The following is a 19,612-nucleotide window of genomic DNA, read 5'->3' on the forward strand; positions in this document are numbered from 1 at the left end:
TGCCTGGCGGCGGCGCTGGATGTCCCTTGGGGGGCGGCTCGACACTCCTCCACCGCCCGGTGGACGGCAACGGCTCCTCCGGGTTCGGGCAGCCGGCAGGAGTCCCCCGTTCCCTGCTCCTCCCCATCATGGCGGATGGCAGCAGGCTCCGGCCTCCCCCGCCCCACTCATCACAGTTACCATTACAATGGTTTCTAAAGCTGTGCATGTAATATAGTAAGTAAATACTTTTTATAATTGTTATTTTTATAATTTGCTTCACCATATATCCAAATGTACAAAATGTGCAAATATTATGTACAAAAGCCTATGAATACTTAAAGGACAAGCATGCAAAGATTAATATTCAGATTGTATCCACATGTGTAAAACATGTTAATGTCAGTGTATGTAACAATTATACAATGAAAAAGTATTTGTGTTAATGAAAATATTCATATGGACAAACCCATACAAAGATGCAAATATAAACACACTAAAAAAAGCATAAGAAAATGAATATCTTGAGAGACAAAAATTCATATAAAACAAGCGTCCTAGCCAGGCAAACACATTTCCTCCCAGAGCAGGAGCTTGTATTTGGAGTACTGATGTGATATTCATCTCCACTGGCGTAGTGTTGTTACTAAAGGGGCATCGCTAATCAAATGAGAGGTCGCATTTAATATCCCTCTGTTCCTGTATGGTGCTTGAGCACAACAGCACTAAAGACATACACTAGATTAGAGCTGGGTAGAAGCCATTGATTACTGCATAGCGTCAAAGCCTGACAGCCCCCATTGATACCATAGTGATCAATATTACAGAACACTTGCCAATGACTTTGAGACACGTGTTTCAAAATAACTGACATATGCACAAAAAGAAAGGCACACATACGTAAGTAAGGGATAATCAACGTCTAGCCGTGCATTAATGGATTCTAAATGCACGACGTGGAGGCTTCGCGTTGGGCGGTTGCCTCCGCGAAGTGCATTTAAAATCCTTTAATGCACGGCTAGCCATTGATTATCCCGCTTATTCCATGGTCATTTGCCAAGTTATAGACAAGTTAAAACTAGTATTGCTCTTTGCAGCACAATATTTGACCGAATGGGTAAAAATGACAGTTATTTTTGTCAGTTACGGCACGTTAGCGCTAGCATTCTGCCCGCTTCAAATCATACACAGAGATGAAATAGTGCGGTAAGACCACATTTATCTGCAGATGTAGTGTATGTTGGCCTTTACATACACTACATCTGCAGAAAATGTCAACATATCATCATACAAACTGAAATTTCTGACAGTGTAGCTTTGATATCGCTTTAGCCATACTGGAAGTTCCATTCTGGAAGTTTCCATGTAAAAACTTCAGAACTTTGCATAACCTGATATAACCTCATACAGACTAAGTGCGCTATATGTGATGATGCTGAGGCTTTCTATTCAAAAAGCTTTTTATGTTCGATGTCAGTACTGATAAATAAATAACCACTCTGTAAGAAATATTATGTGTATTTATATGGTATGTGTCAACTCCCTGAAATGTATGACTACTGTAACCATGGTTGTTGGAGGTAAATATTTTTTCAAGCTAGATGTGCAAGAATAAAATAAAAGTGCCTTGCTACAATTAGTCCCTTCACAAAACCTTTATAAAAGCATTTAAACAGCAACTTAACCTTGCTGTGAGTCACTAAATCTAGAATCAATAAAAAAATTAAATAAATAAATAATCATCATCTTCATCATTATCATCATTCGGAAAAACTAAAACAAAAATAAAAATAGTGCTCGGAAAAACATCACTTGAAAACCAATCATCCAGCTACCCACATGGCAGAAAATGTTGTTCAGGACTTACATTGTTCATGTACTCGCTCAGCAGGTCTTGCAGGGCCTGGCGCACGGAGTTGCACTCTGCCACAATGCGTTCACGGCGATCGTCGCGTGTGCAGGAGGAGTCGGCCATGAGGGCAGCACCACTGATGATACTCTCCAGACGTTCCTCCAGTGACGGCCTGAAGCGAGCCTCACTGAATGTTAGCGGGTCCAAAATGATTTTATTCTGAAATTGGAAAAATAAATAAATAAATAAATAAGGCCAGGGATATGAATTGAGTTTTAGATTAAAACACTAAATGCCATGAACAACTTTATGAAGAATCACTTGTAGGCTGATTTTTAGCATTGTCAGACATATCATTTATTTATTTATCATGATACCATTAAAATGTCTTATGACACCAGCTGATGTATCACGATACGATGCAGTATTCTGTTAATTCATGATTCAAACATATTGAACAAATTTTTCATAAATGCTTACATGTAAATGAAAACAGACCATATTTTCCTCTGAATATTTTGTTAATGGGGATGAATAACTGGCTATTGTTATCAATCAATTGAAATCACTAACTAACTAAACTAAACTAAACAAAATCCAGCACTGCACTGTAGCACAGAAGCTGCATGAAGTGACACTTATTATTGCATTTGCACTACAATTACAAAAGCATAAATAATTGTATGAGGTTAATGCTTTAAATATAGAACTCTGAATGTAGAAATAATAATTTTCTGAAAAACCACAGATTCATTCAGAAACAACACAAAATGCTGCTGTGTGTTGCTTGGGGAAGCGCGACAGCTCTGCTTTGATTAGAACAATTTTCTTTGGCAAAATAGATTGAAAACATCCATATTTACCATGTTGTGTCTAAAATGTGTCTTTGTTTACTGAACTGTTTTATCAAATCACATTTGCAATTGTGGTGATATTCAGAAAAACAGCATGATCGTGTCATATTGCTGAACTATCATGTTATAAATATAAAAATAATTAATACAGGAGCATTTTTCCCCTCATTTCTTGAAATGTCCAACTCTGACTGGAGGGCAGCATTACAGTTTTTCTGAATTGCTAAAACACATTTCTTGAAACCATCACTCATTTTAAATATAAAAATAATTAATACAGGAGCATTTTTCCCCTCATTTCTTGAAATGTCCAAATCTGACTGGAGGGCAGCATTACAGTTTTTCTGAATTGCTAAAACACATTTCTTGAAACCATCACTCATTTTCTCAAAACCTTAAACACAAATCCAAACCTTCAAACTAAATTCACAGAAGCCCTGACTCTTCTGGCAAAATCAAACAATCGCTTCAAAACCATTTTACCTGTACTCAAAATCAAACAAAGCTTTCAAATCACACACACACATTAGTCAATAATATACACACTACAGATAATTCATTAGACACTACATCAAAAAATGGAGAACACAGTGTCCATTGCATGTAGTTACACACGCACACAAAAAAAAACTGTTTATTGTATATAGTAAATATTTTGCAATACTGTAAAACACACACACACACACACACACACAAGCAAACACAAGCAAAATAAATCACACCTAAGTTTGGTGAATATATCTTAGATAATATACAAAAAAATACTCTCAAATTACTCTCAAAAAGGAAAACACACACACATATACAGTACATACATATACAGTATATACACATGCATACATACATATGAATCAGAGGACTACTGAACGGGGAAAAAAAAACCTCTGGTGTGGCGGATCCAGACTTGACAAGACAGCACGTTTACTGAATGTCACCACAGGCCAGTTCTTCCACACTGTCATGGTAGTCTTGCAATTCTACACAAGATTCTCTTCCACTCTTCTTTTGCTGTTCTTTTGAATTTTCCAACTGATTATGGTGGCCACAGAGAATCTGCTCAAATTACGTTTTTTTCTGAATTGCTAAAACACATTTCTTGAAACCATCACTCATTTTCTCAAAACCTTAAACACAAATCCAAACCTTCAAACTAAATTCACAGAAGCCCTGCACACACACACACACACGAGTCAATAAAATAAACAATACAGAGCATTCATTACAAACTACAGAGAAAAATGGAGAACACAGCATCCAGAACATTACAGAAAAAAGTATATTGTATTGAGTAAACAATTTTGCAATTCTGTAAAAAAGTATAGTAATTGCAACTGAGTAAGGTGAATATATTGTAAGGCCTACTGTATGTACTGCAAGAAGAGTATTGTGCTGAATATTGAATAGTACTGAATGTTTGTATATATTCAGCACTTGGATACTGCAAAAATACTGCAGCCCAACTGCAAAGGTCAAAAAAAGAACTCTAAATGAAAAGCATGTTACAGTACACTCAAATACTGTAAGTTGTGCAATTGTAAAATCAGGGTCAATGAGAGATTCATTCTGTCTCAGCATCATGTCTCTGTGCTTGAGTCCGGCCTGAGGACTTTGTCCACATCACAAGTAATGTTGTCTTTTTTGCTAGACAAAAGAAAAAAACCCTCTGGTCTGACAGATCCAGCCTTGATAACATTCTCTAAACCTTACTCTTTCTCTTCTCGTCCTCATCCTCCACTTCTTACATGTACTCTTCCTCCTCTCCTTCTCAGATTGTTTCCATCTATTGTTCGTATCATCATTCAGTCACCTGTGCCACTTGTGCACTCTGAACTGGCTCATATGTTGTACAGTTGGTTTGATCACATCATTAGAAACAGGTGTGAACAATTTGGAATTGTTGTGTGCAAACGATGACAACTGTGCTTTAGTTGTGTTTAACTTTTGCCGCTTGTGTTTAGCATTTTGCAGCACAAATGCATCACAGTGTGATAAGTGTCTGAGTGAATGAGATTGTGTTTATAGTTTTGCAAAAAGAGTGCATGAGATTTGTAAATAGAGCCTAATTGCCTGAGCATGTTTAACGTTTAGCAGAAAGAGTGCTTTATTCGACAAATTGGTTTAAGCTAGTGAGAATTTGGTTCAGAGATTGGGGTTTAGTGTTTTAGCAATTCAGAAACACTGTAGGTTGAACTCTTTGTCCTGCCTCTGTCATTCCACACACAAGAACATGGTCTATCACAGTAGCTCTGAATTCATCTGAAATTACTGTTCTTGTTCTTGCTCTTCCTCGTCCTCCTCTTCCTCCACCTCGTATACACACTCTTCTGTACCTCTCAGATTGATGGATGCACCCATGCCATCTGTGCACTTTGAACTGGCTTATATTTTGTACATCCACATATTTAGAAACAAGTGTGAACAGTTTTGAATTATTGTGTGTAAACGATGACAACCGTGTTGCAGTTGTGGTTAACTTTTGCTGTCTTGTGTTTAGGGTTTTGCATCACAACTTCATCACAATGCAAATTGCATTTTAGTGAGTGAGAATGTGTTTGGAGTTTTGCGAAAAGAGTGCATGGTGCACTTTGAACTGGCTTATATTTTGTACATCCACATATTTAGAAACAAGTGTGAACAGTTTTGAATTATTGTGTGTAAACGATGACAACCGTGTTGCAGTTGTGGTTAACTTTTGCTGTCTTGTGTTTAGGGTTTTGCATCACAACTTCATCACAATGCAAATTGCATTTTAGTGAGTGAGAATGTGTTTGGAGTTTTGCGAAAAGAGTGCATGAGATCTGCAAACAGTGTCTAAACTGCCTGAACTTGTTTAAGATTTGCAGAAAGAGTGATTTATTTGACAAATTGGTTTAGGCTATTGAAAATTTGCTTCAGAGAATGGGATTTAGTGTATTAGCAAATGTGAAAAAACTGTAAAACATAGCTTATAATTCATTTATAATGTTAAAATCCCAGAATCAAGTACAAATGCCGCTATGTTGATGAATGGAATTGAATTCTTCATTGCAAAGATGGTTCTAGAAACTAACCATTACACCTGATCAGGAAGTCAAATGAGCAACGGAGAAAACTGTGAGAATAAAAGTGATGTTTGAAAATAAAAGTGATAATAATAAAAGTGTTTCCTAGGATTTTTTCGAGCTGTGGTAGCAGGACTGTTTCACAACGGTTTACATTCACTTAATAGTCTAACTGACTATTTAAACCGACTGTGTTTACGTGAAAGCTCGCCAAGATGGGCATTTTGACATCATTTTGTATCTATTTGGCTGTTAACGCGCAATAAGGTGCAAAGCTAATTGTTAATAACCTAATTCTGAAGTCAAGCACTGTTTCAGAGGCGGCTTTATGTGTGCGTGCTTTGGGTGTGGACGCACAGAAAACAGTCTATAAGAGAGCGCGCGAGTACTGTATTGAGTTCTCTTTCACTCTTTTTGCGCTTGAATGGCTTAAAGTCACTTGAATGTTTAAACTGGCAAGACTTAAAAGCACGTGCAAATTATACATTCTGTCATCTGTCATCGCGTTATAAGCGCAATAATACCCGCAATCCCGTGCCGAAATTCAAGTCCTGTTCCATCGACTGTGAATGATGTGAGTGGCATTACTGTTATGTCACTGAGGAGCTGCAGCCGTGGCGGGGATGATTTTTCGTGTGGCGGCCCAGTGATGCGAAGTTCGGATCATTTTACTGACTCGGATCTTTGAATCTCGTTAAGCAAAATGAACGAATCCTTTTTCCAAGTCATTTCGTTCATTTCAGCAGAATATAATTAAAATGTTACATGTTAATATCCAAATTCCCCAACAAATCTACTGTATTTACACAAACATTGATCACATTATATAAACTATAATGCAACCAAGACCAAATCATAAGAAACAGAAATTATTAATTCATTGCTTAGTTCGCCTCACCTCCCCAGTCCTCGGGTCATTCGTTCTTTTGTCACGTCACATCCCCATAAGGTTAACCTAAAGTTATGCAGTCTTTACAGGAAACAGAAATGATTAGTTCATCTCCCGAGTCTTCAGGTCTGAGTCGTTCGTTCTTTTGTCACGTGGCCACTTCCCGGATCCGTATCTTGTAATGTTGTGTTATATTTAGGTATTATCAAAATGATTTTCCCCATATATGGATAAAGTTTAAAGCGTTATCCAACAATGATCTGTATCCATTGCTGCTCTCACGTCACATGACAAAAGAACGGAGGACTCGGACCCGAAGACTCGAGAGGTGAACTAATTTCATTGTGCATGCGCGATCAACACAAAATGAATGAATCCCGCACTGAGACAACTCGTCGTTCCCGAGTCATATTAAAGATTAGTTCAAAATGAATGAATCGTTCAAGAACGACCCATCACTACACAAATGAATGTAGAAACACTGGTGAATGTGTGTGTGTGTATACCCTAAAGTCAGTCATGAACTATTGATGTACTGTACAAAACAATTTACCACAATCTTTAGATTATTGCCTTATACTGTATGCCTTAGTCTCACAACTGTGTTTGCCAAACAGTAGCTTCCATTAGCAAACCACTGAAGACAGTCGGTTGGAGCCCATTTCCAGAGACTGCTAAAGTGACCTTCAAGGGGAGAGCCAGGGCCTCGGTTACAACCACATTGTGATTTAATGGGGCTTTTAAACACAGGATGCAGACTCAAGAACACCCTCCCTTTTTATTGATGAAAATATGCTACCAAATACAGGCTTTATGATCTCTAGGGCTGGGATGGTGGCTAGTGGTGGCTAGTGACTGTGCCCTTTACTTTTTAGACTAATATTCAGAAAGCCACTTTAGCAACTCAGACCTGGTGGTTAATAATAAGTTCACAGATCCGTCATCGTTTATATCTCAGCATGCACTTCCTGTTCTTTGGCATATCCACAGGCAGGAAATGATGTTTGCGTCTTTTGTACTGTATGTGCTAATCTAGCAGCAGTGCTGCCAGCTAACAGCAGCACAATTAGAGAGAGAAAGACATAGAGGCAGCTTTCCCATAATAGCCTGTTGCCATGGAGATCAACTCTTAAGTAAAAGCAGTAGCAGCAGTCTTGTGGATATTTATTGGTTTGTTTGAAATCTGTCGGTGTCAAGTTCCCGGCTCTATTACAGTCCGCCCTCTTCTGCGTGATTGAGAGGCTAAAACAAAGACTCATGTGAAATGTTTGATTGGAAAGCAACAAGCATAACTTTCAGATGCCGACAGGCTGGACCAAAGCCATTGTATAACAATTTGTACAGATTTTCTTAGATCTTGTGTGTCTCATATTCCGAGTACATATTCCAATTATGATTCGATTTAGTTAAAGACAACTTGAAACAGCCTTTCCAACACATCTGACTTTTGTAATGCAGTGCAAACTTGAGTCAAACAATATTTAGCAGGAAGTAATGTAGGCCAAGACCTGATTTGATTAAACAGGAATTGATTGGATTGTGAAAATCCAGCTCATATTTGTGGTTAATATTTCTCCACCTGCATGGCCTTCAGACGTCTTTTTCTTTACAATAGCATTGATTCAAAAGCACTGATGAATCATGCACAATGAGACCAGGTACATGTATTACACAAATAAACAAGATCAATTTTGTTTTCACGCTGTCCTTAAGAGAGGCTTATTGCATTGCTTGCAGAATTATTGAAGAAACAAAAACTCATCAGTGCTTGTGGGACTGGCATCCGTCATCACGCCTGGATCTTGGCCTTATCACAATACTCCTCTTTATGATTTTCGAGGCCAGCAGTGCATACAAATACATACAAATAGCCAACATTCACAACAGCCGCTTTTCCACTATCGGGCCGAACGGTTCTAAGAACTGTCAGGTACGGTTCCAGTTGTATTTCCACGTGAGCCTGGTATGGCGCAGCACGATTACAAACCATTCTCATGCTGAGCCGTGCTGGTAGAGTGTGTGTGTGACGTCGCCACTCTGTTGCCTGACTACCAGTTTCTCCATAGCTGGCTAAGCGGAAGCGCGCTATTTGATCAAACAGCCAAGTAAACGGCTACGCTACGTTCAATATAAAAAAAGAAAGAAAAAAAATGTCTGAGACAGGTTGATCTGTGGAGGAAACATTTGCACTTATAGCGCTTATTCTGTTTATTTAATTTTTCGCGTCAAGAGTTGTGTCCTTTTTTCTGTTATTTAACGAAGTAAATATCAGATAAAAAAGGAGTCCCAAAAACAGAAATATCTGATCATCATCCATATCGCTGTTTACATTACACTTGCGTTACCAAGGCAATGACTGACGCATTTGTATTACATTCCAAAGAGCTCCGTTATCAGCACCACAGTGGAAAATGAAACTGTATCCGTGCTGACTGGCCCGGATCAGCATGGAATGGAACAATTAAGTAAAGAGAACCGTTCAGCCCAATGGCGGTAAAGCGGCTAAACAATCCAAAAAAATTTAAAAATAAATAAAAATCTGCTGTATTTTTTTTTTTAAACAATTTATATGTGTATATACACATGAAATATGGGTATGGTTAATATGGTTCTGATTTTATTCAGCAAGAATGTCTTAAATTGATCAAAAGTGATAATAAACACGTTCACATTTTTACAAAAAATGTTTTATCAGCATATTAGCTTAACCAGTATATATCAGCAGGGACATAACCACAATAGACCCCCCAATAATTAGTAATGGCCAAAGAGCGCTCTGTTTTTTAGGATGACAAAAAGGTTTAAACTGCAAGTGTAATGTAAAAAGCACTGTTAGACCGCTGAGGCAGACCAGCCTAAAAATGTCAATGTCAAAATGATTGAGTTGGCCAATCAAATCAAAGTAGGCCGGGTTTACTGTTCACAGAAGCAGAGTGCATATTCAGGTACGAAGAGTCAGTTTAACGTTGCAAGAGATAAAAATGTTAAATGACTGACAGCTTTATCCAGTGATGCAAACTACTCGACTTTTTTCTCATATAAAAGTCGAGAGAGAGAAATGAAAGTTGCATGTGTGAATAACCTGCGTCTCTCTCTACAAGCAATGAAGCTGTGAGTTTAGTTGCTTCAAAAACAGCGATTTTACCTCCTCGTTGCTGAGAAATACAATGTAGCGATGCATTGACAATAAGCTTTTTTTGTTCCTGGATGTTTCTGTGTGTACGCAGCGATCGCTGTGTGCAAGTAATGTGTGTGTGTGTGTGTGTGTGTGTGTGTGTGTGTGTATGTGTGCAGCAATGAAAGCAGTGCATTAATATAGAACGGTAATTAAACTGAACTACCTATGGATTAAACAGTTTAATGCACACCTGCCAGCCAATCAGAATAAAGTATTCAACCAGACCATGGCATATAAATTGGTCCCCCCATAATGTTCATGACATGGTTAAGGCCTTGTATATCAGTACATCAGAATGATTTCTAAAGGATCATGTGACACTGAAGACTGGAGTAATAATGCTGGAAATTCAACTTAGTCCAGATTGATTGCTGAGGAGTACACAAACTCATCTGTAAAAATTTTAGGCCAGATTCAATCATTTATGTAGTATACTGTATGTGTCTGTGTGTGTGTGTATGTTTTAGAAGTGGGAGGGATTGCTACTTACTCCTCTCACACAATGTGACAGGTTGTTTTTCAAGGACGGTATAATGAGGGACCATACAGAAGAGCGGTGCATTGAACACAACCTACTTTTACACAGTGACTAAAGTGCTTTGGAGCGAGAGGATGGGAAAGAGGAATAACATGGGTGAGAGAGAGAGCGAAAAGGACAGAAAGAGTGTGAAGAACAAAGTTGGCTAGGCTGGTGACTAGTCTGTGTGGGTTATTAATGACTAGTGTCTATCTAGGGTGTCTCTAATTCAGGCTGGAATACAGCAAACCACTGTCCTACATTCAATGCGTGTGTGTGTGTGCGGACATACAGCAAGGTTAAGAGGGCCGGTGCTCCATCTGACTGATTCATACAAACACCACCTGCTCCATCGCAGTGCCACCAACACTTCCCCCTTTGATCAGCTATTAAAACATTTCTGTCATCAGTGTAATGCGATTGCCCACATCAGAAGTCTGTCTCATGTGTTTCTGTTGTGTGTTGGCGAGCCTTCCGCCCACCACAATGGTTTATATACACCACCCGCATGCATACGCTTGCTTGTGTTTAAGTTTAAGTCCTCACAGTCTGTAGGGTAAAAGAGATGAAAGCATAAACTGAGAAAATAGAAAATAAAACTGAGAAAGCATGAGTAAACACATTTCTGTGACTGAAGCAAACAAAGAATGACAAACCCAGTATTAAAATGTATTTTTTTTGTCTTGTCAAGGTAATCTCATAGATGCCACATCATTTACAGCAGTTTTCCACTTCTCTCCCTTATCCCCTCCCCCTCTTAGATTCAGTACAGTTACAATTTGCATTATTAAATTTACATTTTCCACCCTTTCTCTCACTTTTAGAATTAAATGGCATTTATTTTGTGCTGCTCCTTTTATAACAGCCTGCATTACACTGTGAAAAGTTTCACAAAACAAACCTTACAGAAATATGCAGCAGTAACCATTCAGGCTGATCTGAAACGATTATGGACATTATTAAAAATAAACCTTTTCTGATATTGCAAACATTCAGAAAGATATGCAGATCAGTATTGCCATTGTAGCCTCTTTTTTCATTTGATGAAAGTTTTCTGGAAAATACATGTTTTTATAATACAGTATAAATCTTAATTCAAAAGATCAAGTGAGATTCAAAGAGATTGAAAATAAATGCGAATGTCAAGTGATTGATTTATTCCTTTGTTAATTAATTAAATTGTTTATTTATTTATTTACACGACCCATTAAACAGAAGAATGTTTTAATTTGTACTGTGGTTTATTTGCGCAAAATCTAAGCAGTTAAACACAGAATATAAATCGCCACCTTTTTTATCTCAAAACTGCCAAAACCTGATATGAGAGGTTTAAGGATGTGTTTGCAAACCTCAAAACCTTAAGATATATGAATGTATAACAACAAAAAAAAACAGCCTATGGGTTCCACAAGTCAAAACAAACACATGGGGAAGTAAGCATTACCTTACTCTGATAGAACAAGACACAGTGGGAAAAAGCATTGATGTCAGCTGTCTAACAGACACAAACACAGGTCTGAGAGAAGCAAAGAGATAGTGAGAAAGCTTCACAATTTTGTAAGGATGAGGAATGACCACACAAGATCTCCACTGCATCAGTAATTCACAGATTAAAAGAGTTGCTCTAGTTAATCTGTTCCACTGTGGTTCATAAATCGTTGCTTCATCATTTTAAGATAAGAAGCAACAGAAGAAACAAGAAACTAGTTTGCCAAAAAGTCTACACAAGTAACACTGAGCACTACAAGTGAAATATGGGAAATTATGAAATTTCATATACTGTCTGTGTGTGTGTGTGTGTGTGTGAGAGAGAGAGAGAGAGAGAGAGAGAGAGAGAGAGAGAGAGAGAGAGAGAGAGAGAGAGAGAGAGAGAGAGAGAGAGAGAGAGAGAGAGAGAGAGAGAGAGAGAGAGAGAGAGAGAGAGAGAGAGAGAGAGAGAGAGAGAGAGTGTGTGTGTGTGTGTGTGTGTGTGAGAGAGAGAGACAGAGAGAGAGAGAGAGAGAGAGTGTGTGTTTGTGTGTGTGTGTGTGTGTGTACATAAAAGAAAGATGTAGAAAACAGTGTAAGTAATTTCCCATCAGACTATATTTTACTTCTCAGTGTTCAGTGATTTATTTATTAAATGATTTATTTCATTAATGTATTTATTTATTTCTAAACAACACAGAGTCAGCACAGAAGGATGTAACAAGAATTCTTAATTCATAAAGCATTTCATTAACTTTCACTCCAAATGGCAAGCTGATGGTAATCAACGAGTGTCGTTTAAGAAAAAAAAAATCACGCAAATCAACCTCCAATCACAGAGACAGAGACAAAAGCTGACTTTAAAAATGGGTTTAAAAGGGCACAGAGACTCATGGGAGCCTCTGGAAAACAGCTTGTTTCAATAGGAGAGAGAAAGCGCATGGAGAGAGCCCCTGGTGAATAGCCCCTATTGTTATTCCATTTGGTGCTTATTGCAGGCACGGGGTCTGAGTGACAGTCTGAAACCACAGTGAAGGGGAGAGAGGAGTGAGTCTTATCCTTCACATCTTCCTTCATTACTAGCAAAGACCAATTCATGAACAAATTGTCTGTTCGAGCCAAATCTTTTTAGTGAATCAGTTGTACTGGTTCACAAATCCAAAACAACACATTCATTAATTTTTCTAGAGTCAACAACTCACCAACGTATTGAACCAAAAACCGGTTTGTAAAGAAACAGAATAAATAAACTAATAAGTGATCTCAACATTGAGCATGCATAGAATTTGACTAAAGGTATAGTCCACCCAAAACTGAAAAATGAACACAGAAGACATTCTGAAGAATAACTAAACAGTTTTGGTTCCCACTGACTTCCATTGTAAGGACAAAAACACAAGTAAAACATACAATGGCAACCAAAACTGTCTGGTTATACACATTCTTCAAAATAACTTATTTTGTGTTCAGCAAATGAAAGAAATACAGTTGTGGTCAAAAGTTTACATACACTTTGCAGTGTATGCAAAATATTAATTATTTTACCAAAATAAGAGGGATCATACAAAATGCATGTTATTTGTTATTTAGTACTGACCTGAATAAGATGTTTCACATAAAAGACATTTACATATAATCCACAAGAAAAAATAATAATAGTTGAATTTATAAAAATTACCCCATTCAAAAGTTTACATACGCTTTATTCTTAATACAGTGTTGTTACCTGGATATTTTATTTATTTTTTTAATAAGTTTTTCATGAGTCCCTTGTTTGCATTTTGAATGATTCCTCTTTTCTGGTAAAATAATTAACATTTTGCAGATACCGCAAAGTGTATGTAAACCTTTGACCACAACTGTACAGGTTTAGAACAAATGAAGGGGAGTAAATAATTATAATTTTTGGGAGGACTATCACTTAAGGCGATGAAAAGTACATTTAGCAAAATAAAACGTACTGGAAATATCATTACAATTTGATTACATGACAAATTTGTCAACACACATACAAAACAGTTTTAATAAATAGCATTATGCAGATGAGAGATTTAAATTAAATTGTATTGTTCATTGCAAATGCGAATTATATTATAAATGTTTTTATGAGCTGAATCATGGCTGCACTGAGAGACAATTACAATAAACACTCTTATTAATAAAAACTTAATTGGAAAAAAAAACAATAAACAGCAACATTTGCCTATGTATGTCTCTTTTTTTTTTTTTTTTTACATTTTAGAGCATGTGATATGCCATGTAGATGCCAGGAACCACATGATGACACAACTGAGGCCCCTCTGGGTCAAGGGTAGGTCTAGGCTCAGTGAATATCCTTTGAAGAAATATTAGAATATTAGAACTATAAATGTTACATCTGCAACGATTTTTCTATGAAGCAAATCTTATAGCATTGCTGGAGCTAAAGGTCAACTAACCTTTAGTCTAAGCTTTAGGCAAGGCAAAGATCTAGTTTTGTCTTGTGCAGTCTTGTGTTCGTACTGTTGCTGCATTTATTTAAAAAATATATATATTTTATGTTGCTGCATTTATTTAAAAAAAAGGCTAGAAAGTTGCAATTTACACAATCATTCACTGTGTTGCAGAATAAGCTACAATATACCAAAACTATAATACGGATACTGTAATTTAATCCCAAATTGGAACATAACTGCAGCTCTAAATTGATTTAATAGTGATAAACATAGCCAGGCATGAAATACTTTATTCTAAGTTGATATGAAAACATTTGGTGCTTCACTAAAAAAACATTTGGAGCTTAAGATCTGAAAGCCCACCCTTATTGCTCTGGGAGAAAATTTGCATTTATTCATTCTGCAGATGCTTTTATCCAAAGCGACAAATGAAAAGTAGTACAACATTAGCGATTAGCCATGTGTGCTTGGGGAGACCCAGAAGACACATCTGAAGAGCCATATATATCATGATAAAGTATATTTGCATACATTTTTCAATGCACAGAAGCACTATAATTGTCCTTGCGCTATAATCTCAATCTTGGAAAACCATGTATTACATGCTCAGTAGATGATTGTTCATTCTTGTGCATAGGTGACAAAATACAATATGTGCACTGATTGCTGTGATAACGGTGAGACGCAGAGGTGAAAAAGGGTATACCTTGAAATGTGATGCAAAAAAAAAGAAGAAACAAGTGAATGCATGGTGATCATTTTCTGCTGTGTTCAGTATATGCATGCAATGCAGATTAAACCAAAACTGTACTACTACATTTACAAATTTTGCACTAAAAGGTTGTTTGAATGTTTATCTCTCTCTCTCTCTCTTTCTCCCCTCCTAGAGCACTGAGTAAGCCTAACCAAACCAAACCAAACAAAACTCATTAAGCATCATTCCAGACTCAATTATGTTTGTTTGTTTGTTTGTTTGTTTATTATTATTATTATTATTATTATTATTATTATTATTATTATTATTATTATTATTATTATTATTATTATTATTATTATTATTATTATTATTATTATTATTATTATTATTATTATTATTATTATTATTATTATTATTTTATGTTATTTGATTTATTTATTTATTTTTATTTATTCATTTAAATGAGGATATATATGAATGTGCAAATCGCTGACTGCTCTGCCAAACTTTGAAGGAGGATGTGACCTTGCTGCATACACGGTGCATAGAAAAACAATTTCAGCAGACAGTTCCGGGAGGTCGAACCATCTGGACAAAATGGCCCAAATTGAGTTTCAATAATCACAGGTTTCGTAAGGACATAACAGCAAACTGGCTATAAAGTCTAACACCTGGGGGTGGGCACTGCATTTTAGTTGTTACAATCAGAAATAAAAGAAGATTTAAAAGTACTGCTGAGGACGGCAGTTCTCAAGAACAGTGGTGCAATCGGGGTCCTTAAAGGTCATCTGTGTGCACGCTTTTCAAGTGTATCTTTGGACTTCATTGTTAAAAGACACAATAGAGGCTTTAAGGGCTTCTTCTTGTACATAAAAGATTGATACTGTGTGTCTTCATCGCCCATAGCGTTAGCCTGTCTTCCGTTCGGATCTACGTTAAGCAGTGAGGTCATGTCTTAAAAGCATATAGGATATGCAGTATGTGTAAGTCAGGCTTGACTTAACGTGAAGCCACAACGAGGTGACGGCTGACAACTGAGCTTAACGTTAGATACTAACTAACTTGAGCTGATCTGGATATTAGTTTAAAGAGACCACTCTCAACCTCAAACAAGGGGGATTTCTGTGACAGACGGTTGTGAATGAGAAGAATGCAGGCAGCATTGCCCATAAGGGTCAGCCTGTAGAAACTAAATCAAAGAGACAGTACATGATTGATCAGGCTCCTGAGAGCTAGCTGTGCTCCAAGTCAATAAAAAAGACCAGATGGAGACAACATGATTTTGATACAGTGAACGGAACAAAAACCAGGGGCCAGTTGTATAAACGTATTAAGACTGTGGGCAATCAGTCTTACTTTTCAGATTCAAATGAGACCAGTCACAAGACCAAAACTAGTCTAAGCAGTTTATGCAACTGGCCACTGGTGTACACTTAAAGAAATCAAAAAATGGGGAATTTTGTCATTATTTACTGACCTTCATTTGCTTATTAGTTATTTATTCATTTACTTATTTTACTATTCATTAATTTACTTGCGTATTTACTTATTTACTATTTTAATTTATTTGCTTACATTTTTAATTTTTATTTATGCATTTGTTTATATATTTACTTATGTATTTTTAACATATTTATTTATTTATGCATTTACTTGTACTTATTTACTTGCGTACTTATTTACTTATTTATTTAGTTACCTATTTATGTGTTTATTAATTTATTTATGTGTTTATTTACTTACTTATTTGTTTATTTACCTTTTGTTCCACAAAACAAAGTCATGCAGATAAGGAATGCTATGAGGGTGAGTAAACAATATCTTTTTTTTTTTTTTGAGCCTTGCATTAAAAAGTCCAAAGGTGGTTCTGGCACTCGACCCACCTCCTGGTTTCATTTTCAATTTTGTGTCTGGGCTGCTCTGTGATAGAATGAATGAAGCACAGCCTTCCATCTGACTGCTTCCTTGATCAATTCTGAGCTGTTAGCCACACCTGTAATCCAGCTGCCTGCAAAAACTATACACTGACCAATCCACTCTCTCGCTATTGCTCTACGGTGACTGAACAAACGACCTAGCTGGCTTCAAATAGTCGCGTCTCTCTCGTCTTCTTCTGGGATGACTTTGTGCAAAAAGGTCACATCTCAAAACCAGTATCGTTCTACAAGCACAGTCTCTGTAATACTGATTCATTCAGTTACATGAATTAAAGACCATGGACCATTGAAAATGCTGTGAAGGTTATTTACCTTGTGCAGCTGCAAATACACTCAAGTGGCCTCTTGGTGCTATTTGCCCACTGAATATTCTAAACTGTCTGATTGTATAACAGTATATTTAGCTTTCTATCCATTTTGAAGCAAAGCATTTCACAAATTCATTTTATGTTGGAAACAAACAAATAAATATGTATAAGTTTTTAAACAGTACAAACAGTAATATTGTGGAAAATATTGTGAAATATTATATATATTTTTCTATTTTAATATTTGAATGCAATTTATTCATGTAATGGCAAAGCAGTGCCAGTGCCATTCTTCAGTGTCACATGATCCTTCAGAATTATTCTAATATGCTGACATCTTAATAATGCAGCATTTATTTGAAATAATGTAGAAATGGTTTGTAATATTTTATGTCCTTGCTGAATAAAAACATTAATTTCTTTCCAATAATTAAATAAATAAAAATCACTGACCAAAAATTTACAATGGTGATGCATATATATAACTAAGAAATAAAGATCTAAAACCATTTGTTAGCAAATGCAACTTAATATGCTGAAATACATAAATACTGTATATATGTATAGCGGAAGAGTCTAAATATTTTTTGAGGCCACCTGCATATAGTCAAATTCAGTTAAATATGGCCCTGCTAAGGTAGAACACGTGTTGTTTCCCAAACCCACAGAGCAGCAGCTGGTTTATGGTAATGTTCCTAACCTCCAGCGGACAGAATTGAGATTGTGAATACCCTTCAGCAGCATAGATATCTAAGTCACATGTGCTCACACACTAAGTGCCCCATTTATCACTCCAACGGCCCCAGAGTGCAACGAAAGCCGAAGAACGCAACACTGTAAAACTTGGATTCTATACCTCTCACATCTCTCCATGTGAGTATCTGGGTTTTACATTTTGCACAAGACTTTGCAGAATACCAATGACTGTTATATAGAATCACTGATATAAAAGGGGAAATATAGACTGAAATACTGTTTGCAAACAAACAGTCACAGTTAGATAGTGTGACATATTGCTGTGTAGAAGTGTCAGAAAGGGGTCACATGTTCTGACCCTACACTGATGTCATTGTCAGAGTTGTGCAACATTCCAAATTTAATTGGAAATTATAGCAAAAAATAATGCAGAACTTCAAATGTCAATTCAAAGAAGCAGAATTTACATGAAAAAAAAATCATCCAACTGCTGTCAGTGTCGTTTTGACTTTGGAGAATATCAGGCTGTACACTGTATAAGGCACTTAAATATATAAAACTTTAAAAATGTTAAATATACTGTAAATATTATTAATTTAAGTAATAAAGAAAGATTATTTGAGTACAATTTTACAATAAATTACTATTTCAGCATTTCTCCTGCAAAATTTCAGGCAACTTACTGTTTTTTTATTTATTTATTTTTTTTACTAGCAATTTCTTAAATTAGAAAATTGTTTCTACACATTTATATGGCCCTTCTTATGTGTTTTTATAATATAATATAATATAATATGTATCAATGTTTTGTATTTATTTAGCTAATTTTCAAGAATTATTGAATTTTAAAACTTAAATTTCAATGTCATAATTTCACCTAAAACTTCTTTGAGCAGCCCACAGGATAAACTCTAAGGAGATGAGACCCTGGTCTTCACTGAGTAGCAAGCAGCTGGGATGAGACCAGCTGAGAAAGTAGATAAATTGAGTTATTATCTGGTTTGATCAGACAGTGGAGTTTAGACTAGGGGCCTGCTTTGATGTAACATCTGGGTGATGCACAAAACAATGAGTCAGGCCTGCCTGCTGATGTTTATGACAAACACAAAAGGACTAGGCCTTGGGTACAGCCATCTGCTCATGTATGGCCATATACGTGCGTTCATATGAGTGTGTCTCTGACGGGCACGTTTGCTATTGCGATTCTCCTGCCTGGAGCTGGATAGAGAGGAAGCCAGGTTACTCACCGCCGTTCAGTCATAACATATTAAGGCTTTGTGCTAAACAGACAGTGAGTCAGCTCTCACGGCGCAGTTTTAGGCCTCTGCTGTACAATCTATCCGCCTATGCCGTCATCTCACTTTCCATAAGGCTATGCATTACTGGGACAGTTATGAGTTTGGAGGCTTCTACAGTGACCTATAAAACTGCGTAACAGTGCCTTAGAGCAGGGGTCTTCAAAAATGGGGGCCCCACAGTGATACTTCATGGCGTCTGCAAATGATTATTTATTAAAACTAATATTCATGGAGAAAAAATGGAAATATGCATTACTCAAAAATATCTAATTTAACAAAGTTATGCTACATTTAATTGAACCTCTGACATTAAAATGCATTTACTGTAGTAAAGGCAACACTCAGTTGCTTGAACTAAAAAAGATTCAAGAAAGTAAATAAATAAAAAAGAGTAAAAAAAGTAAAAAATCAAATAGTTTTTTTTTTTTTTTTGCACAAATAGCTGCGAATTATACAGCTATACA

The 19,612-nt window shown here is 36.5% G+C and overlaps 1 protein-coding gene across 1 annotated transcript in view; it reads right to left on the minus strand.

Moving 5' to 3' along the window:
• The window catches only part of ctnna2 (catenin (cadherin-associated protein), alpha 2), a 468,558-nt gene that overhangs the window by 315,865 nt on the left and 133,081 nt on the right, over positions 1-19,612 (minus strand). Inside the window, exon 7 of the mRNA XM_016516505.1 lies at positions 1,847-2,050. Within this exon, the coding sequence (XP_016371991.1) occupies positions 1,847-2,050 (204 nt within the window). The remainder of the gene's footprint in view (positions 1-1,846; positions 2,051-19,612) is intronic.

The sequence above is a fragment of the Sinocyclocheilus rhinocerous genome, unplaced genomic scaffold, assembly GCF_001515625.1.
Source record: "Sinocyclocheilus rhinocerous isolate Xijiao unplaced genomic scaffold, SAMN03320098_v1.1 scaffold2252, whole genome shotgun sequence".
NCBI classification, from domain to species: domain Eukaryota; kingdom Metazoa; phylum Chordata; class Actinopteri; order Cypriniformes; family Cyprinidae; genus Sinocyclocheilus; species Sinocyclocheilus rhinocerous.